The following is a 21,733-nucleotide window of genomic DNA, read 5'->3' on the forward strand; positions in this document are numbered from 1 at the left end:
CCTTCTCCCCCATTTACAACCAAACACTGCAAAGACAGTTACGAATGTCATTATTTAGGGTTTTTTTTTTTTTAAAGAATTTAAATAACAATTTAGAATGTTACTATTAAAACCACGATACATTACTCACTGTATTGCACCGAATACTGCTGTTAGTCTGGAAATTTAATATTCCACAATATAATATGCAGGAGCATACCATCACACACAGGTTTACACATATTATAGGACATCAAGTGGCCAAGCTTTCACTCTACATCGATATCTGGGATATAATGATTGCCAGGGTTATGTGTTAAGCTGCAAAACTGTCTTGATTGTGCCCAATAAAGCGCAGACTTTGGCCCAGCCGCACTCTTATAAGCACACCGCCTGGATGGGCTCCTTAAGATCTGGCTGCACAGGTTGTTGTCAAACCTGTAAAGAGCATGGAGGAGTCAATGGAGAGCTAGCGCTCATTTGTTTCCTCGACACTAGCCAGTCACAGTTATTCAAATCAGGTGGTTTTTTTAATATAGTGGAAGCCATGCAGGCCTTGCTGGGCAGCATCTCCTCCCTCTGCTGACCTGCCAATCTGTGCACTCGACTCATAACACCGAGATAGTTCTACCCTACCACCCAAACTTCACTCAGGTGGGGAAACCCCATTAACCCCCACTCCCTACAGCCGACAAAGGCATTTTTAGTGAGAGAGGAATGCGGGCTTGGCATTGCTCTCCCCGTCGAGCTTACCGAGAAGCAACAGTTTCAGCTCCCGGCGTGCGTCCCTCTTATCCCGGCGGAGCTGCCTTTCGATCTCGTCGTTGATCCGCCTGGCTTCTTTCGCCTCCTCGCTGAGGCAACACGCCATTATGGATTCCAGGGTCATTCTCTCTCCTTTTGTAAAACTCGCACTCCTTTCCCCTCTTAGTGATTCATCCAGATTTCAGGGGCAGAAGAAAAGAAAGGAAAAGAAAGAAAGAAAAAAAAAACAGGCCTGTGAATGCCAAATAACGTCCTCATACAGGCCTACTGGTGGTGAAATAACGCGTGGACGCCCTTATAGTGAGTCCCAACAGCGCACAGATTGTGGTGGAAAGGAAAATTAGATATTTGAGAAATTATTGACCCCCCCACCCCCTCCCCCTGCTTCGCTTATCTGGGGCCTCCCGACAGCTTCAAAACAACAGTCCAAAGCGGTTTCGGTGGAATATCTGTGCAATCTTAATAGGTGTAATCTGCTTTCCCGTCTCAATATGATCAACAGATCCTTTTAAGACACATCCTCCGTACTGCTCAGTGTGATCTCGTTAAGCATTGTCATCCGAGCCGGGCCACCCTCTCTTCAAAGTCGTCAATGTTGATATTTTTCATTAAACGAAATCCCTCGCGTTCAGGTTACCGTCTGCGGATAAGGGCAACAAGAAAAACGCATAAATAAGGCTGTCCGTTTATTTTCCAATGGCTCGACTCCCGGGCGTGGTAAGGCAGAATATGGCGGACTTTCACTCCAATCCGCTAGGCTGGGATACAGTACAGTTATCTCTCTCGGTGCGCTCAAAAAGCCAAGAAAGCCGCACATAACACAGCATTTCTGCCCGAGCTCTTGACAGAGAGGCGAAAAAACATCCCAGTGCGCCTCAGAAGGGAGCTCAAGTCCACGGTTCACGAGCGGAACGTAAAGAAAAGAATAACAGCCGTGTTGTTGCTTTTCCCCCGGCCAATCTTCTCCTTTTCCTCAATTCTCTTCATGTATTTTTATTGCACAGGCCATCCACTCCTCCGCTGGCAGGGTGACGTCGGCCTCCCATCGACCAAGGGGGAGTGTCACGTCAAACAAACGCCACACAAGTCATTTATACACCAACCTGTGGAATAGAAAATGCGTATGACGGGATATGTTGGGACTTCATATCTCTGTTGTACAGTTTCCATTTCAATCCTGTTTTTTCTTTTCTTTTTTCTTGTGTGTGTGTGTGCTCTCACTGGGTGGGAGGAGGTCCTTATGGAGAGCCATAGGAAGTACAGTTTATGTTTTAGTGATTGCGTGATGAGCGCCTAGTGGAAGTTAACCTTGCACACTCTGATTGTGTTTCAGTGGACATAATATAGTTACACAGTATGCAATCAAACGGCACTGCAGTAAACTCTGAAGGTCATTTTGTGCTATTTTTGGAGAGGCACTGAGGCGTTAACTTAACTTAGCTGTTAGACTCTTTGCTCTTTATGAGCTTCTTTGACACCGTCATTAAAATGCAGTTTTTATTCACATATTTATACCTGTCTAAAACTAATGGTCCGTCACACCATCACTACGCTTTAGAGCGATCTCCAGCTAACCTTTAAGTCAACTGGAGGGTTACATTTGTGTTTTGTTCAATATTGTCTTCTTGTGGTGTGGTGTAATTGTGGTACATTTCTTTTTTCCCAAGCTTTGACTTACAGCCTATCAAAAACATATTGTATACATACTGTAGCATAGAGTATACTCTACTTGAGGGCTGAAAATACTTAATACAAATTTCCTCATTTACACAAAACCTTTTTTTTCTTCCAAGTGCTTTCAATGTAACTTCACACTCCATTGAACACAACTTGGTCATGCCCATGGATACTTTGGCATGCAGCCTAGAATCGAACCACCAATCTTCCAATTATTAGCTCTACCTCTTGACCTACAGCCATTATTATATCAATTCTAGGTCTAATCCCTTGCTAAGAACAATAGTGTCAATCTTAGTCTAAAACTTCACTAAATTCAAAGGAAACCAGGCCTGTCTGCAGTATTTAATGGATTGCATTTATATAGCGCTTTTCGACATGTTAGATCCTTCATGTCCACCACTTTGAATATGAAGGATCCCTTCCTGATTTCTTTTTTTTCTTTGCATATTTGTTACACTTGCGTTTTTCAGATCACCAAACAAATTTTAATAATAAATCAAGCCCTTGTATATACCTCAAACAATCTGGAGAGTTATGCAGCAGGTGTTATTTTTTCTGTATTTTCATTTGTTATATCCTTTTTCTAATCTTTCTTTGAAGAGAGACCTGGCCAAGAGGATAGTAGAAGCTGTAATAAAAACAACATAAGTAAATAAACAAATTCAGCTGGCATTTAGTAAAGACATATGAAAAGCACACATGTGAATCATGTGCAATTAGACATCAAAACCAGGAGCACCTTCAAAAGCTGTCACATTGAAAAGAAAAAGAAAAAGAAAAAGCATAGGAAAAAGTGCTTGTATGAATGGGTGTGAATGGGTGAATAAGGCGAGTTGTGTAAAGCACTTTGTGTGCTCACAAAGAGTAGAAAACTGCTTTATAAGAACCAGTCCATTTACTATTGAGCAACAAAACTATTCTCTCAATGCTATAAATGAACGATATCTCCAGTAACTGAATTTTGTCATTTAAGTAGCTCCTGAGCATACAGGAGACTTTTTATTATTCTGCCTATGAGAATGGGTTTAGAATTGAGGTCTCAAGCATTACAATGATCAAGATCTTGAGCCTAAATCTCTTTTCTGCATTGTTTCCATTTTACTTCTTAATTTGAGCCATGTAGTCACATGCCACTATCATTATCTAAAACCTTAAAATGGAAAGCATGAGTGGCCGTTTTGCCGAGATTTTGTGACTTTTTAACTGCCTCATAAAAAGAACTGTACAGTACACTCCTAATGCTTTCAGCAATGCGTAACATGGGTGAAGCAAATGGGCCTTGCACCATCAAGTCTGAGTTAGGGATTATAGCAAAGTGAAGCCACCTTATGCGTTTTTAAAATTTTGCCTTACTCCACTAACACATTAAAGCAATTATAGTACATGTGAGCTAAGGAACTTCAAAGGAAGAATTTCTAAGGAAGCTAAGGAATCCTCGAAACATTTTTTAAATATGAAAATACATGTAATAGCAACGTTTGGTTGTGATCTCCGTATATACAAAGATAATGGCTCTTTAGAGAACAAAGTAAAAGAAAAAATATACACATTCATACTAGAAAACTCTTAAACATTGGAGTAACATGGATTATTTGTTATATTGTAAAAGTGTAACTATATTTATACACAATTAAGCCTTTTGCTGCAAGCAAAAAAAGTTAGAATTGAGGTCATCTCACATAGGTATTGAGCAGTGTTGATTGTAACCTAACTAAGTGGCCTATTTAGACCGTTTAAATGGGGGCGTGCCAGTGACTCAGTGGTTAATTGCATGTGATGTATTTGTTCAAATCTAGTTTATGAAGCCTCGCTGATCTTATCTTTTCTCACTGCAACTGGGAAAGAAAGGACTGAAGAAGAACCTGAATAAAAGATGTAAAGAGGAGAACTGTTTCAAGTAGTAGAATTAATGTTATGTGTCCAGAGACCTGTCTGAGGTGTCCCAGATTTGCAGCTTGGGGAGTTTATTCAGCCTGTGCCTATAATAAATGTCTACAAACCGGCCCTCTAAAGGGAGAGTCATCCACAGGTCAGTGACTTTCTAACCTGTCAAGTTTAATTGATTTTAATGAGGAGATTTCACTTAAAACAAACCATGTTCCATGCTGCCAAACCATAATGCTTCACCAGTGTTAATTCCTCCACTAAAAACATGCAAACTTGTATTTTGGATGGAATTTTGTTTTTTGCTTTTTTTGTTTTGTTTTTTTTTTTGTTTTGTTTTTTTTGGGGGGGGGGGGGGGACTGAGAGGAGTCGTATGCTGTCGCTAGTTAAGTGTATGTTATATACACTTTATAATATCTTCATTTAGGATTTGCAATTCAACCAATGCCTCTGGGGATACATGGGGAAAAGAATAAGAAAAAAGCCATCTTTGCTTTTGCTTTAATGTGAAAATAAAATTATTAGGGTCCACCATAGGTCTATACCACTGTAGTTTAAGTCCTGGTTTTGGAAAAGAAAATGTTCCCTCTAGGCAGTGTTTTGCATTTTTTGGTGCACATGATGAGCTTGGGCAATGGATACACTGCAGTGAACAAAGAGGATTTTAGTAAGCTACCCTGTGGTGAAATATACCCAAAAGCCAGTACATTCACCTGGATTACTCCTGAAAAAACAAACATTCCTAAAAAATTGTGTTTTTTTGTGTTCATTTGTGTTCACGTTTGTCCAGTTATAGAAACAAACAGTGAACAGGCTTTTATTTTTGTAAGTTTCCGGTTACTTCCTTCTGTTTCTCACGTGACCTCGTCCTCGCCTGGTTACGAGAAAGCGTCGCTCCCTGGTCGCTACGGAGGGAGGGATGGGTGTTTTGCAGTTAAAAAGACACTTTTGTGCACTTTCCCACGCAGTTAGGACAGCGGTCTGTCATGGCAGTGTGTGGGAAACGGTTCGCTTTTGTTAAAATAACAACTTTTCCAAGCTTTAACGCGTGCCCGTCTATGTTCTACTGCCACTAATGCATTGATCTTTCTTAGAATGACAGATAAAGATTAGTTAGCATGCTAGCAAGCTAGCTCCTCAGCCTCTGCATCACCCAGCGACGACACCTGCCAGTGACAGGTAAGAAACCCTGCTTCTGTGCACTACAAGTGTGCGCGAGTCATCATCCATTTTTCAGCTTTATTAACTACGGTTAAAATCCACCGAGTACCGTTGCATAATGATCGCCAGCAAAGTTCTTAGCAGGTGTTTTCCAGTGACTAATACCTTGTGACAGTAATGATGCCGCTGTAATAGGATTTGAGCCCTCTCCTTCCTGTCGCTTGTTTGTGGAGTGGAGTACACCGGGATAACGAGGGTGGGGCGTAGCTGTGCGTGTGTGAGAAAGTACTGTTTGTATTCTGTTTGCTGAATGATTTCCACCAAAATGTCACACAAGGCTTCTAACTCACTAAAAACAGACAAAGTAGTTAGTTGTTGTTGTTCTTTTAGCTGCAAGAGAAGCACAGAAAGTGTGTGCCTAATGTAGCTATTGCATTAAGCACTGCTCTGGGATAGACAATCACTAAGTGAACTGTAGGGTTGTAGTGAAGTCCGAGTAGTTATCCCTCATCGTTACTACCACAACATGTGCGTTTAGTTGTTATGAAGCGTGATTTTTCAGTTTGATGGCATTTCTCTGTGTGTGTCAGTGTGACTGCAGGTTCCTAGGCAGACATGGGCAAACTACAGAGCAAGTTCCGCAAGAGGTCTGAGCTCTACAGGTGAGACTTGTGCTAGGCCTTCTCTCTCTCTCTGTGTGTGTGTGTGTCTGTATTATATATATTATTACATATTAAAGTTTTTGCAATTTTATGTATGTGTGTATTTTTATGTGTGTGTGTGTGTGTGTACAGGGCATCTCAGGCAGAGAAGACAGATAATACCTTTGACAGTCAGGTGGTGCAGTATGAGCCTGCACATCATGGGTCCATTAACACAGTGACCACTCTCAGTCCAGACCTGTGTGTTTCTGGCGGGAGTGACCAGGTAAAGCCAAAAATTGAACTGTTGTACTGATTATTAAGTCTCTTTAAATATTATAAATGTTCAAGCCACAAATTGAACTTTATCATGGTTTTAAGTGATTTTAAATCATAGAGCTCACAGAGTAAAATGCCCAATTCAAAAAAGACTCACAATATTGGATCTAAGGTATGATACAGGTTATATTAGAAACCCATGAATTAAGGGTATAGATTTTGTGAAAACTACACTTAAACATGGTGTGATTAGCATCTCTACCTCTGTAGGCTGTGGTGGTGTATGACTGGAAACAAGGCCGGATGTGTCAGTCTTTCCAGGGCCACAACCGAGAGGTTACCAAGGTAACATCAATACCGTGTGCGCACAAACTGATAAAGGAATGACGCCTTAAACGTGTGACACATTTCACGTTCCCCAGTCTCCTCTTATCTCCTGTGAATTCTGTACTCTACCAGGTGATTTGTTATCCAGGTAGTACATGGATCTTTAGTGCCTCACGGGACAAAACTGTACTGATGTGGGACCTCAACCAGGGAGACGAACCTATTCAGGAATTCTGTGGGCATGAGTTGGTGGTCAATGGACTAGCTATCAGTCCTGGTACATACACACAGGCACTCACACACAATGAATCTCCTCAGACGTGAGTAAATGTTTTAAGTGTTGTCTTAAAGGTTATATTGCTTAAGGTAAATGTACCAGTCTCTGATTTCTAGTATGTTAAAGTGCATGATAAAACACAATTAGTAAGTGTATTCTGTCATATCTTTGTACAGATAGCTTCTTATTTATCCCCAAGTATTTTTTTTGCAGTTGCAGACAATCAATTCAAGAAAAACAAAGGTACCTCAGAAGACATTTCATAAGCATGAAATAAAAAGCAGAATTGGTGTAATTAAAACAAAAACAAAGGCAACCCCCCCCTCACAAAAAAAACAACAACAACAAAACAACAACAAAACAGACAAAAACAAAATAAAACCTAATTAGCTCTAGTTTTTGTTACCAGTTCAGTTTAATTAGAGGTAACTTGCAGAATGAATTAGCTCATTTCAGTTTAGTTTTTATTGTTTGAAAATGTTTAGTTTTGGATACATTTTTATCAGTTTTAGTATTGTTTTTGGTCTTTTCTGTTGTTCACTTTTTGAACACTTTTACTATAAATGTATAAACAAAAATAAGCACATTTCATCTGTAAAGGTCTGGTCAAACTTACAGTCATGGTGTCAATGTCATGATAAGTTTGGGCTTTTAATGATCTGTTGATGAACTGTTTTTCCAGGGTCAAGTGATTGTACAATATACATCTTTATTAACTTTAAAAAAGAATTGGGTGCAATTTGAATTTGGAGATACCCAAATTGTGTTCCAAAACATCCTAACCAAATTCCTCTCATCTTAGGCTGAAAGTCTGGGTCTTCTTCTAGACGATGGCAAAGTTGTAATACATCTTAGTAACTTATGTATAATTGTTGATCTGATGATCCTGGAACCTGCTGTTATTTGGGAACGGCTCATTAAGCTTCTGGAATGGCCCTCACAAACTTAACCCTATTGAAAATTTATGGACTACGCTTAAAAGCTGAGTCTGTGCCAGGAAATCAACCAGTTTCAAAGAACTTTACCATTTCTGCCGAGACGAGTGGTCAAATATCCAGCCAGAAGCTTGTTGATGGCTGCCAAAAGTGTCTGGTCAAAGTGCACTTTCCAAGGGACATTTAACTAAATGTTAGTGGGGGTGTATTCGTATCTTTGACTCTGTGTGCATTAGAGAAAATCCAAAATAAGTTCAAACTTGTGCACCCAATGCTTGTTTTATAAAAATCATTAAACATGTATGCTGTGCAATGATTCAACCTGGAATAATTAAAAGACCAAAATTACCATGACAGTCATTTCCATGTAAACTTTTGACCACAGCTTTCATGCGTGTGTTGTGTGAAATGTGACTTCTTAGCAAACCAAATCATACTGAAAGATGAAATATCCCTGAAGTGAACCCATATTCATATAGCAGCTATAATAGTTGAAGTATTTCTTCTGCGTGTCCTGTGGTATGATAAATGGCTATTCTCAACTTGACTGAATAATTTGCCTTAATTAGTAGAAAGTTAGCACTACCTGGAATGTCGGATTTTCTCATTTTATTGGAAGTAAGAGTTTTTATTTTCACTTCTGGCTGCACACCAACATCTATTTCAGGTTAACGATTTGCACCAAATATAAGTGTTTCTTTTATGGTTGGTAGATGGAAGAAAGCTGTGCACTGGCTCTCGTGACAACTGGATGTGCCTGTGGGATATAGAATCTGCAAAATGTGAACAGAGACACAACATATCTAGAAACCTGGTAAGAGTAACAGTATTATATTTTTATGTGTTCACATCTGCGTACTAAGCATACTGGGCTGCTTTAGATAAACACCTGAGCACATGAGAGAAATAATTAGATCACCAAGCTACTTAATCAGACTTTTAGATCCTTTGTCCGCAGGGTGTAGATTTTTCCACTTTCCTGTGTCTCTTTCCAGGTGACTCATGTATGCTGGGTTCCAGCCAGCTCCTCTATTGTCCAGACCTCCGAGGATAAGACTATAAGGCACAGAAGGATTTTCTTTTGCTGTATTATTATTGAAATTCAGTGGAAATTAATTTTGTGTGCTGTAAAATATGATGATTTGTTTAAATCTCAAATGAGTGCAGATTTTTTATGTGTAATTAATAGCAGGAGTGGGATGTTTCTCATTCGGTAACACTGAAAAAGATATACTTGATGTCAATCTACAGCTTTTATTATTGAATTATGTGGCACAAAAAATAGATTCAGTTATGCCTTCCCTATTTTCTCTGCTAAGTCAGTATCATGTCTGACTGTTCAATCAGTCAAAGGTGAGTTCAAGTCCCATTTGGTGGTAAAATTTGGATTGGGAAATTAAACCGTTCACCTAGTTTTTACTTTGTAGCACTTTTCCTGTCCGTGACCTGACCCCATCTCTAAATTATTGCTGAAATTCAAAAATACCTCGTGTCTTTGGGAGCTAACACGCTTTCTGCCTTTGAAATGCCATAGAAGAAAAAAGATAATATTGTGAGTACACCAAGACAGCAAATCAGACAGTAACACAAACCTTAACATGAACTTATGCAACCCTTGTTATCCTGTTATTTAATGCTGAAGGACTTACTGCTGTTGTCCACATAAAGTCAGCCAAAACGTAGCTGCAGCAGCCAATTAGAGCACCAGAGACAGTATTAAGCCTCGGCATTGAACCTAAACTCACACAAAGCAATACTGCTTGTTTTTTTTTTGTTTTGTTTTGTTTTTTTATTTTAGTAAGGCTATAAATGTGAGTCATATATAATGTATAATCAAGGGATTTAGAAAATGTTTTAAACCAAAGCCAACATTTTTGGAGTTTTTACTGTTCAAGATCCTGGGAGAGTAAAGTGATTACAGAGCCTAACACTTAGATAACACATCCATGACCCCTTGATCATGTTGAACCCTAAGCATTTGATGCAGTTAAGACATTTAGAGACTTAGGATGTGTTCTGGGGATAATCAGCATGTGTTGCGATTTATTTGGAAAATTCACCCTGAAAAGTAGAAGACCCTAAGGACATGCACTCTCGTGTGTAAACACAGCATTTTCTTACACGTGTGTTAAATGTCCTTCTTTAGTAATGGTTTGCTTATGTATACAGGGTGTGGGACAGCCGTGTATGGCAGGTGACCAATACTTTTCCAGCTAAGCAGTACATCCAGACCCACTGTGATGTCTCTCCAAATGGAAACTACTTGGTGTCCAGTAGCAATGGCTTTGGAGGACAGGGGTGTGAAGCCACAGTAAGACCTCTGGAGATATGTGTTTGTTGTTGTCTGTAAAGCTCTAAATGCACAGATATTGGGTAGATTGAGGCTGTCATTAGGTTATTTATTGTCTGGGTTGTATTACGTTGGTGTGAAAGACACACTAATTGGAATGAACAATTTCTTTTGCTCTGCCAGTTTAAAATTATGAACTGATGCAGCACAATTTGTTTTGTGTGTTTGTTGTCTTTGACTGATTTTCTTGCGGGCTTCACTTCCAACTTCCAATTTAATATAGAGATTTAGAGTGAGTATAATACAAAGTAATATAGGTTGAGGTTTTGCCCTCATGAAAAATGGATCAGATTATTTTTTTCACAGTATCTCAAACACTCCACTGATTTTGCCGATGCTTTTGGAACATAAAACACTGAGATTTGTGATGGGTGGACTTGTGTCTGTGGGTTACTAGCTCTGGGACCTGCGTCAGCCTGGCTGCAAAGTTGTGGAGTACAGAGGCCACCTCCAAACCACAGCCTGCAGTGTGTTTCTCCCCATGCATCCTGGTGGCACAGCTCGAGTGGGAACATCCTCCCATGACAGCTCTGTCAAAATCTGGGATCAACATACAGCAGGTAACACCTCTACTCACTGATGAAACCATTTCAACACAAAATAAATAATGAAAAACCACTCTGCCTTTTTTATCTCTGTGCTGGCTTTGCTGCAACCTTGTCTCTCCTGTCCTCTGTTTAGTTTGTTTAGGGACGCTGTCTCTGGAAGGTGCCGGTCCACTGGTTTCGTTGGCACCGAGTGATTCCAGCAATCTGTTGTGTGCCAGCTTTAACAATGGCGTTCATCATATCCAGGTGGACCAGGGACCACAGCAGGCTCAGAGTTCTGGTGCAGGTGGTGCAGGGGGTCTGGATGTTAAAGTTGTGGCACGATTTTGACACCCAAGGAGTGCCAGGTGTGAATTATAATGTGAACAGCCAGAGACTCAGCGAGAACGCATCGCTGGCTACGGAAATCAAGTCATTTTATTTTATTTATTTATTTTTTACAGACTTTATTTCTATAAACATTTTTGATTTATTAGACTGCCATGCAGTGAAAAGAGGCGACAATAATGACGTATGGAAGATGCAACTTTTGTCCAATTCTGGCCCACCATGGATGTCCATCATAGATACTCTTCATGGGGACTAAAAACAGGAAATCATACCTACAGTCACCACCAGAGTAACATGATGGAGGGCAGGATTTACCTGTTTTTTTATATATATAAACTGCCACTTTATTTAGAAATATGTACCATGAGGGTAAACAGCCATTCCAATAGGTGATTGTAGTTTACATTGAGTGGTTCAAGTTCTTGCACAGTTAACTAAATTGCCAAAAACTACTAGACAGCCTCTCGCTGTTGTATTGTTGGTCTAGGCTCTGTATACATTGACTTACTTGCTGATGTTGTCTATTTAGCCCAAAGTAATATTTACAAAATTTTATGAGCTGCTATAGTTTGGTGCAGATGTTGTTTTGCTTTTGTTGGTGAGATGATTGCAGTTTGGTCACCGTTTTCTACCACTGACAGTTCTGGCACTAGGTGGTGCTAATTAATCTTAACAATTGAACAACTGGACTAGTGGATTAATTTTGACAAACTGAACTGCCCAGATTACAAAGGATCAGATTGAGTGGATGTCTCATAATTAACAGTACAAGAACTTAAGCACTCAATTAAACACAAACTAATGCACGGTGAAAAGAGGAGGAGTGAACCTGCTGTTTGGTCAGTTTTTATACATCATGAGCCATGAAGGAGAATTTGAAGCCCAGAATAAGCAATCGTTTTTTGTTTTCCTGATGTTTCTTTTTTTCCTTTGGTTTTTTTGTTTGTCAGCAAATGTGATGTCAGCAAAAGAGCTTGTTTGTATGCTGATAATATTTATTGGTTTGTATTTTAACGTCAACCTGTTGGGGTTTAAAGATCAGGTCAGTACAACACCAAACTGTAACACATCTGGTTGCCATGTAAACGTAAATGGACAAAGACTTTTTTCTTTTTAAAAAAAGATAGAGATCCTGATATTTTTGTGAAAAGCAGCTGATAGTTGAATGTTTTTTGTAGTGTTAACTGTAATTTTTAAAAGTACTATGCAAAATACCAGAGTAATTCCACTTTTTTAATAAAACGTTGACTCAGTAAACACGGAAAATACGAAATATTGCAAAGCTAAAGTTGAAATGCTGTGCAGGCTGTCCACATAAAACTTTCCAGCAGTTACTTTAGATCTTATTTAATCAAGGCTGATGAAGAATTTAAGTGTTGCAGATGCTGAAGTACACGGTGCAGTTTAGCAACCCTTTTCATAAATAACTGAACTTGTTTTGGAGATATGAAACAAACTATTATTGTATTTACAGTGTAGGTTTAAACAGTTTAAATACAACAGCATTCACCTTTTTTGTTTTACAGATCTAGATGGCCATCTGTCACAAGGACAGTTGTTGCTTAAGCTTCCAATTTAATCAAACAAAAATGTTTTGGTCAGGGATGAGAACCACAATGACTAACTTATATTTTATGTGCTGCGAGATGAGTTCAGATACAACATATGGATGCTCATCTGTGGAATATGCTCAGAGTCACTTTATTAGGTACATTTGTTCAACTTTGCCAGTTAGGCTGGTCTGAGTGTTTCAAAAATTGTTGATCTGCTGGGATTTTCCCACACAGCCATCACTATGGCTATCTAAAAATTGAAAATATCCAGCAAGTGGGAGTTCTCTGGGTGAAAATGCCTTGCTGATGTCAGAGGAGAATAGAGGGAACGATCTGAGCTGATAGGAAGGCAACAGTAACTCAAATAACAATTTGTTACAACCGAGATTTACAGAAGAGCATCTCTGAACGCACGCCCTGTCAAACATTGAAGTAGATGGGCTAGAGCAAAGACCACACCAGGTGCCGCTGCTGTCAGCTAAGAACAGGAACCAGAAGCTACAGTTCACATGAACTCACCAAAAGTAGATAATAGAAGATCAGAAAAATGTTGCTTGGTCTGATGAGTCTTGATTTCTGCGTAGTGTTCAAATTTTAGTCTCAAAATTTGGTGTAAACAACATGTAAGCATGGATCCATCTTGCCTTGTATCCTCTTATGGTGGTATAATGGTGTCTATATTTTCTTGACGTGCTTTAGGTTCCTCAGTCCCAACTGAGCGTTGTTTAAATACCAAAGCCTACCTGAGTATTGTAGCTGACGACGTCCTGCACCATGTCACAAAACTCAAATAAATCACAACTGCTTTCTTCAACATGACATGGTACTCAAGCAGCCTCTACAATCACAAAATCTCAATCTAATAGAGCACCTTTGGGATGTGGTGAAACAGGAGATGTCGTGGATGTGCAGCCAACAAATCTGTAGCAGCTGCTATCATGTTAATATGGATCAAAATCTCTAAGGAAAGTTTCCAGCAATTCACTGAATCCATGTCATTCGGTATTAGGGCCCTTCTGAAGTCAAAAGTGACCCAGTACCACCATAGCGTATATAATAAAGTGTCGGGGGAGTGAATGTTGGTGTAGTCTTTGCTGAAAATGGGCTTGTTCCAGATAGATGATAGGTAGCAACTAAAGATTGCAAGGAAACTAATGAGTTTCGGTGATGGATTGTTCCAAGTATGATGGATTGTTCTGTCAAAAGGTGCTAAGAAGTCCCCACAGCAGTTATTCTATCTACCCTTGGGGAAGAAAACCAGTGGTAGAGAAGGTGAGATTTAGTTTTGTTTGGATATTTGTCAAGCTGCCAGATGACTCAGTTCATTCTGTGTGTTTGATATCGTATAATACAGCAATAAAAGCATTTCGTGTCATAGTGGTAAAGCTTTATTGCTCTTTGTGTCTGATGACTTTTTATCTAGGTCACAGCCTTATATTTTATCCACCACCTTGTGTAGGACTGCTTTAAATTCATCAGGTTAATAACACGGTTATATGAAACTATTTGTAGTAATACCATGAATTTGAGAGATGCAAATCTACAAAACAAAACACTCCTGTTGGTAAAGTTGTACAGCACTTTGGTCTACCAGGTGTGTTTTTAAAATGCTATATAAATAAATAAATAAATAAATAAATAAATGATGATGATAAAGTTTACACAGGAAAGCTGCCAAGTACAACTTCATTTTTCTCTCATCAGGCACTGGCAATTTTCTGAAGGTTATTTGTTTTGCTTTACCACGAAAGCCTGTTTTGAGATCACTGTTTTCCCACTGTTTCCAATCCTTACTTCACTGTTTCAGTAATGCTCTTTCCATTTGTGATGGTCATACTGGAACTATAGGTTGAACTATAGGCTGAGCACTTTCTTACAATAAGAGTATTGAGTGTAATATACAGCTTTTTACAGTATCGTGTATTTTTGCTGGGATAACTGCTGCCAAAAGTGATCATTTAATTCCCAATCTGGCTGAATGGGAGCACCTATTCCCAAACAATCACGGCCTTTTAGCAACCAAATAAAACCTTTTAGCACCACCTAGTGTTAGAAATATAATTGAAAGAACACTTCCAGTAATTACTAGCTATACTACAATATTGAAGCAATTGTTTAGGCGAAGAATTGCAAACCAAATAGCCATTTACTTTTATCGTGTATTATGAAACTGAGCATGAAGCAATGTGTTTCTCCTTCTCTCTCTCTCTCACACACACACGCACAAACAAACTTTAGATCTTAAAATTATTAATGAATCATAAAGTGGAAGACATTCAGTCATAATCTGGTGTTTATTTAAATCTGGACCTCATTTTCACTCTGGCACAAAAAGAACTGCATCCCCACTGACAGGTTTTCATAAACACAAACATCCAAACAGAAAGTAACAGCAGGCAGAATAGTTTGGCTCTTCAAACAACAACTGAGTACAAAAATACTCATTAAAAACAAACAAAGAAAGAAAAAGGCCTAAAAACATTAAGTGGTGATATGAAAAAGAAAAGCCATCTGCATCTACTCTAAAATCAGCAGTTACAAATAACAAAAGAAAGTAAGTGAAGTAAAAATAAAAGAAAACATTATTGGCACAGCACAATATAAAAGCAGGCTATGTGGAAAACAGAGAAATACACAAAATACAGTACATTAAAAAGAAAGAAGTACATGTCATTCAGATGATGTTGTTAACATGGAATAAATAGAATTTGAATGCAGCATATATTCTATGCCGAGAAGGATCTACTGGCATCTTTTGACATCTACATGGTAAATGAAGAGACATACAGCTGCCAGCAACTTAAAACATGAACAATTGCTTCCATAATATCTAAAAGGAATGGTAACACCTCCCTCTTGGAGCTGGTTTGTGAGTGTTTTCAAGATGTTAGACAGCAGTGTAAGAACTTCTGGGTACTTTAAAGAGAAACTGTTTCAAGTTGTATCTGTTTTTAAACAGTTTTCAGTGTCTAGAATTTAAAGTCTGATAAATAGCCACCAAAATCCTGAATTCGCTCTAAACCAACCGCATGGCCTTTTCCGAATTCAATATAATACTATCATATACTAAAACCCATCAACATACATCAATATCACACACTAAACCTTTATTTACCTCACATGCTGCCAGTAGTTAAACAAAGGTCACTGGCCAGACTGTTCATTTACAGCTCATAAAATGATAATTTTGTTTTAAGTACTTTAAAATTTGACTCCATGTCAGCGACACAGTGATAATGGAATGATGGGAGAGAGTCTGTCCGGCTCAGGATTGTAATGATAGCAAACAGCATACACAGTTTAATCATCAGTGCAGAAGAACAACACTTATAACACAATTCCAAAAGTAATTAACTTCTGGCTATTTCAACCCCATCACACATACTTAAGGGCCCTGCCTAGGCAGTCAATAACATGAATATACTGTAATGCAATGCAACATTATAGGCATAAAAGTTAAGCATGCAGGAAAATCTCCGGTTACACGGGATATATGGGTGACCTGGGCTGGCTGATGGCACTCTGGGCAAAATAAGGAGACACTAAGAGTTTATATAGTTATTGAAGTTTGCCATCATCAGGCTTAATTCTGAGATGGAGTTTAATGACAACCTAAACTCCATGGGAATTATCACACAGCGCTGGGAATCAGTTAACAAGTTCATTTTTCTATACTTGGCATAAAATTACACAAGATGAGATTTTCATGGTATAACAACCTACAAAGAAATCATGGTTTCAAGGTACAGAGTTATTAGTGTATCGGTTTGAAGAAAAAAAAACCCCAAACGACCCTTAAAAGTACAGTAACAGACTTCAAAATAAAAGTAGTTGGTGGGTGGAGCTTTTCTCCCAATAGTATATAAGCAAATACAAATTGTATGATAAAGTCCACTATATAGGGTGTTTAAAAAAAGAACCATCCAATTCTAACGGCTATATTCTTTAAAGATATACATACAGGAGACAGCAGTAAATTTTAAAATGTATGGCTGAATTTAAAGTTTTACATAGAAAACCTACAATGTTCACAAGTGCTCAACATGTTACCTGTGAACACCTACGGAATTAAAGCACTTTTAAATCAGATGATTCTCTTTGATAGACCCTGTATACTCTGAAGCCAAACGGCCACTGCAACCCTGACCGGTTGATACAACACCTTTCATTTACAATGCATGTCATAGCACCCACACTATTGAGAGAAACAAAATTACAGCCCACTAATCCAGCAACTACCACTACATATACTGGTAGTTTGTGTTAATCAAAATGATTAACACAATCATGATGTTTGATGTATGAACTCATCCAACCATCAGCACCACCACCACCTCCAAAAGAAAGATCTGAACAGCATTAGGGTCATTTGTTATAACAAAACTGTGATTACGGAGTTCAGATTTAATAACTTTAATTTAGAGTAAAGGATGTTGGGACATTATTAAGGAAGACATGCTATAAACATAGACAAGCAGTGCAGGGGACATTCTCTTACACCAATCCATGGTAACAAATGAGATTATGAGAGAAAACCACCTTCAGAAATATACAATTAAAAGAAAAAGAATATATCAAACCAATTAGTGAGAGCTATGGTGATGCAGACTAACAATGTACCCAAAGCATTACTTTTTAAACACAACATTTTAGTGCATGAATCAGGCAGGCTGGTTTTAAACTACCATTAAAATACTCATAGGAGAAATAATCACTTTCATATTAGTTTCAAAAGCAGGGTTAAGTAATATCCAATACAATTTTTTCCCAGCAGTATTAAAGTCACTAAAACCTTTTTAATCTGCAAGTTCAGGTCAGATCCTATTACAATTGATTAAAAATTCTTACCATAACAGATGCGTCTGTGTTGAGACAGATTACATATTTAGGACGATTAGCTACAGTTCAGATAACCAAAATAACCCCATGCTGGCATTTAAATAAAGAATAAAAGGCTAGATTTAAACTCCAGCATTTCAACAGAAAGTATTGTAAGATGCTGGAAACAAATGAGAAGTCGCATCTGAATTGTGAAGAGACCAATACATGATTTTAGCATACTTGATATCTCATTTGAGTTCAACATGTGTTGGGTGAGTCCCTGAGATATTGCTGCCTGTCTGGTGTTGACTTTTTATACAGTGTTTTTCCATTTCACAAGGTTGCCCCTCACACATGCACACAAACACGCACACATATTCAAGTAGGTCACTGAACTGCATCTACACACATATTCAAGAAAAAGAGGTCCTGATGTCAAGCTTTTGTCACTATGAGGTGGTGATTCAACAAACTAGATCTACATTTCAACACTTTGGATGGAAAAATTGAATAAATAAATCTTGCTATGGACAACTTTCCAACAGCTGGAATATACATATTAGAAACAACAATGCCCCCCGGTACCACACACCCTACCCCCTCCTATAGCAGTAGCTTAAAAAAAGAAAAAAAAAAAAAGGGGAAAAATGTTTTTGTGGACAAGAACTGAGACTTAACCCCCAGGTCATTTACAAGGATCAAATTAAGTAAATATACGTAAAATATGCTTATTAATCAAGCACAAGCATTGACAGTGCCTAAGCAAACCTTAAAAATTTAAAATAGAGGAGTTTCGTAAAAGTAGCTGAGGTGTAGAAGTAGGCTAGCATTTAGAAAACCTCAGACATCTCCTGACAACTTCCTCAGCGATGTAAAAAAACCTTCCAAAACATCAACAAAAAAAAAAAAAATCAAAGGAAAAAAAAAAGTTGTTTGGTTTTGTGCAAGCTCCAATTCAACAGTTTCTCTTGTTACCCAAATCAATTCAAGCCATTAAAATACTGTTTTCATTTGTACTTTTGTCCCCAACTGACAATAGAGTTGTAAATACCCAGTAGTTTTGTTGCTGTAGATGTGTGTAGGAGACAGTATTCTCTTATCAAATACATCAGTTTTTCCCCTGGACCCACCCCCCAAACTCATCTTTGCTTCAACCTAAAATGTGCCTACTGGTCTCCGGTGCGTTCAATGGTGTCTATTACACGACTCAGCCTGATATTGAGCAGCCTGATCTGAGTGTCCAGGTGGTCGATTTTCTCTTCCAGTGAACCCGCCCCACCGCCACGGCGCCAGTATGCTCCCACAGGGCCTGTCATGAAGTACACAGCCATGATGAAGCACAACGGGAGCACTGCGCGCTCAGGGTCACCCTCAAACTTCTGCAGGATGTAGAGGCAGGATAGGGCGAAGAGAGTGACGCGGGCTAGCCAGAAGAAGCGTCCAAACACAGCGTGCAGCAGGTAAAAGAAACCCCCCAGGAACATAGACAGGAACCAGTAGGCCAAGAGCACAGCGGCGACTAGGAGCAGGGCACGTGCTGGGGAGTTGGTGAGAGATGTGGGGCTGAAGTAATGGCTGAGGTTTGAAGCTACAAGTGTACAGGGAGAAAGGGAGAGACACGAGAGAAAGTTAAAATTGTTAACTGTTTCCAGAAGCATGTATAATTTCAGATGCGATCTAGGAAGATAAATTTTAAACATACAGTGCTGTTGAAAAGTATTTATGATCTTTGTCACACTCACATGTTTCATCAGCAACTTTGTTTCTCATCCGTAATTGAGTTTCTTTAGATCATGATGATGTGTTGCTTTTTGAGCTCCTTTAGCAAATTTCACTTAGCCAGACAGTTTCTATTCAAGTGATTTCTTCACTCAACACATCTGGCAATATTTAGGCACAATTACTTTTACACACAGGGCCAGGCGGGTTTGGATAGCTTTTTCCTCTTAATAAATAAAATGAAATAATTTAAAGAACTGCATTTTTTAGTTACTCTGGTTGATATTAATATTGTCTAATATTAAATTTAGTTTGAAACATGCAAGTGTGGCAAGTATGCAATAAACGAAGGGATCTGGAAGGGGACAAATATTTTTTCATGGGACTGTACGTCTTGGCATTTTTAATTTTTTTACCTGCCTTCATCATTCGGACATTCCTAACAGACATGTCCTAAGCAGCAATTTGTAGACTTACAGTCAATGCCCATCACATCCAGCAGATCCGACCAGATCTTCCAGATGGTGTCCAGGAAAGAGTCCACTCCATGGACAAATCTCTCCGTTGCTTTGGAGAAAACCTATGAGAAAATAAACAACCAATAGCAAAAGCAGGGTGAAAAATAACGTCCATGTACTGAGTGCATCATCGTCTCCTATGAATTATGGCAGTCTGTTGGTCAGACTACAATGTGCATTTCCCAACTATTAAATAAAGCAATGCTTTGGTGGCTTTTCAGTCCATAACCTATATTATGAATGATGTTGTGCTCATAGGGACTCTATGCAAAGTATGCAAAGAACTGCATTAAAACCAGGAAGGGCAGTTATGGGTGTGTTACAACTTTTGATCTGGCAGTGACCCAACACCATGGTCTCTGCAGCTATAAATCAAACCCCTGTTTACCAACTCTCCAGGCAACCGACTATTTTTCACTCTCAAATGGACAGGTAGCTAATGTGTTGATATAACAGTGGCCATGGTCGAATTTCCCAGAGGAACCCACCCGAGGGATTAATAAAGTTCTATCTCATCTTATCTTATCTTATACAGGATTATCATTACAGCAGCAGGTGCTTTTATTACACCGTGAAAGCAGTGTTTTCATAAGAACCCTTTGGCTGCCCGCTTTAGTAGCTCTTTTTCACAGCACACGTAAACATTGCTGGAAAAGTCACAGATGCAATGAAGCATTTACAGCTGTATTTAAGTAGTCACAAAGGCTGATGTAAGTATCAGAGACAGTGGTTTAACATCCACACATCACTATCTTACGCCATAACTTTAATCAGGCACTCATTATTTGCATGTTCATCAGGTAAGCAGATGCACACTAAGACATGAAGCTCCGTGTTACACTGTTAAGTCTACAGGAAAAACTACTCAACTCAACATATCTGACTTAATTACGCTTTGGCGGCTTAATGCAGGAAATAACATCACATTTCAAAATGCAGGAAATGCCGCAGGGCCAATGAGATCACTTGAGCAGGCCCCACTAGTTCCTTAATAAGAGCAGATTTCTAATACATAAAGAAACATAAAGGCGGTTATGTTGTGAATCAATGAAGCTATACTTATTTTATTTAAATTTAGATTCTCTCATTCGTGGCTTGATTTGGCTTCACACACAAATAAGAATGCAAGAACACGAAGCACGTTTTTGTTTTTACTACGATTTTATACCCAGGCTTTTTCTACCGACTTAAACAGAAAAAGGGGGCGATAAAGGCTTTTTTTTCCCCAAAATGGCATCCGTGGAATTATTAACCAGGCCTTTTCCTGTTCGCCATGCTTGGACCACAAACCGTAATGGCAGCTACGATGAGGCTCATGAACAAAGCCAGCCGCCGACTTAGCATGATATGGGCCTAACTGACCTTGTATAACCCTCTAATGTTGTCCTCTCCGAAGACGCTGCTCAGAGTCTGATAGATGCCGTTAGCTGCCCGTCGGAAGCTGTTCTGGTTGCTGGTCCTGCTCCTGCCCGCTTCGGCTTTGCCCAGCAAAGACGCGGAAAGCACCAAGAAAAACACGAAAAACCTGATTCTTTCCATGGCCCCAAGTGCCGAGAGTGTCAAAAGTAAATGTGTATCAAAAATTTTCACTTAAACGAGGAATAAAACGGGTAATTAGCTGCCGAAAGCGACACCTTGCCGGGCGATGACCGACGCTGGCCGTGACGGTGGAAATAACTTGTGGCGCTTTCACGGACGCTTTGTAAAATTCTCGATCTTCGCCTTTACCGACTTGCCATTTGGGAGACTTTAGTAAAAGATTACCTGCAGAGTTGATTAATACATTTAACACCCTTTAACACGGCTTTATTTTCTCAGATAGAGAACAAATATATGAACTACAGTCCACTAAAAGAATAAAGAAATCGTTTTTAGTGGGAATTAGTGCTTTTCTAGATTTATTTGCAAATAATTGCATTAAATCTACAATCTACTTTCTATATATCTAAATATACAAAAAATTCT

At 39.0% G+C, this 21,733-nt stretch overlaps 3 protein-coding genes across 5 annotated transcripts in view; 1 reads left to right on the forward strand and 2 right to left on the reverse strand.

Annotated features, from left to right (window-relative positions):
* LOC113033130 (guanine nucleotide-binding protein G(q) subunit alpha) overlaps nt 1–2,203 on the reverse strand; it is a 23,752-nt gene extending 21,549 nt beyond the window's left edge. Inside the window, exon 1 of the mRNA XM_026186532.2 lies at nt 733–2,203. Coding sequence (XP_026042317.2) covers nt 733–868 — 136 coding nt within the window. The 5' untranslated portion in view covers nt 869–2,203. The remainder of the gene's footprint in view (nt 1–732) is intronic.
* Nucleotides 1–14,087, forward strand: part of wdr31 (WD repeat domain 31) — a 14,456-nt gene extending 369 nt beyond the window's left edge. The window contains exons 1-11 of one of the 3 annotated variants that reach the window (XM_080309218.1): nt 5,158–5,488; nt 6,061–6,132; nt 6,265–6,397; nt 6,661–6,735; nt 6,850–6,994; nt 7,208–7,237; nt 8,643–8,743; nt 8,925–8,992; nt 10,099–10,240; nt 10,677–10,839; nt 10,961–14,087. In XM_080309218.1, coding sequence (XP_080165344.1) covers nt 6,086–6,132; nt 6,265–6,397; nt 6,661–6,735; nt 6,850–6,994; nt 7,208–7,237; nt 8,643–8,743; nt 8,925–8,992; nt 10,099–10,240; nt 10,677–10,839; nt 10,961–11,157 — 1,101 coding nt within the window. In that variant the 5' untranslated portion in view covers nt 5,158–5,488; nt 6,061–6,085 and the 3' untranslated portion in view covers nt 11,158–14,087. Of the gene's footprint in view, nt 1–5,157; nt 5,489–6,060; nt 6,133–6,264; nt 6,398–6,660; nt 6,736–6,849; nt 6,995–7,207; nt 7,238–8,642; nt 8,744–8,924; nt 8,993–10,098; nt 10,241–10,676; nt 10,840–10,960 lie in introns of those variants that run through there. The other 2 variants (XM_080309219.1, XM_026188336.2) reach the window with 2 other exon arrangements.
* Nucleotides 14,088–14,985: 898 nt separating this feature from the next.
* Nucleotides 14,986–21,491, reverse strand: bri3bp (bri3 binding protein). Its single transcript, XM_026187199.2, has 3 exons — nt 21,131–21,491; nt 19,728–19,830; nt 14,986–19,119 (listed from the first exon to the last, which is right to left on the reverse strand). The coding sequence occupies exons 1-3, from the start codon at nt 21,305–21,307 to the stop codon at nt 18,698–18,700; spliced, it is 702 nt and encodes a 233-aa protein (XP_026042984.2). The 5' UTR covers nt 21,308–21,491; the 3' UTR covers nt 14,986–18,697.
* Between the last annotated feature and the right edge of the window lie 242 nt (nt 21,492–21,733).

Source organism: Astatotilapia calliptera, chromosome 12, assembly GCF_964374335.1.
Source record: "Astatotilapia calliptera chromosome 12, fAstCal68.1, whole genome shotgun sequence".
NCBI lineage: Eukaryota > Metazoa > Chordata > Actinopteri > Cichliformes > Cichlidae > Astatotilapia > Astatotilapia calliptera.

What these genes read in the sequence shown, in the direction of transcription:
- bri3bp (XM_026187199.2), bottom strand. Translation starts at nt 21,307, where the DNA reads ATGGAAAGAATCAGGTTTTTCGTGTTTTTCTTGGTGCTTTCCGCGTCT. An exon ending in ACATTAGAGGGTTATACAAG is followed by an intron (nt 19,831 to 21,130) that starts GTCAGTTAGGCC and finishes ATTTTCTCATAG; the next exon opens with GTTTTCTCCAAAGCAACGGA. An exon ending in GGATGTGATGGGCATTGACT is followed by an intron (nt 19,120 to 19,727) that starts GTAAGTCTACAA and finishes GTACACTTGTAG; the next exon opens with CTTCAAACCTCAGCCATTAC.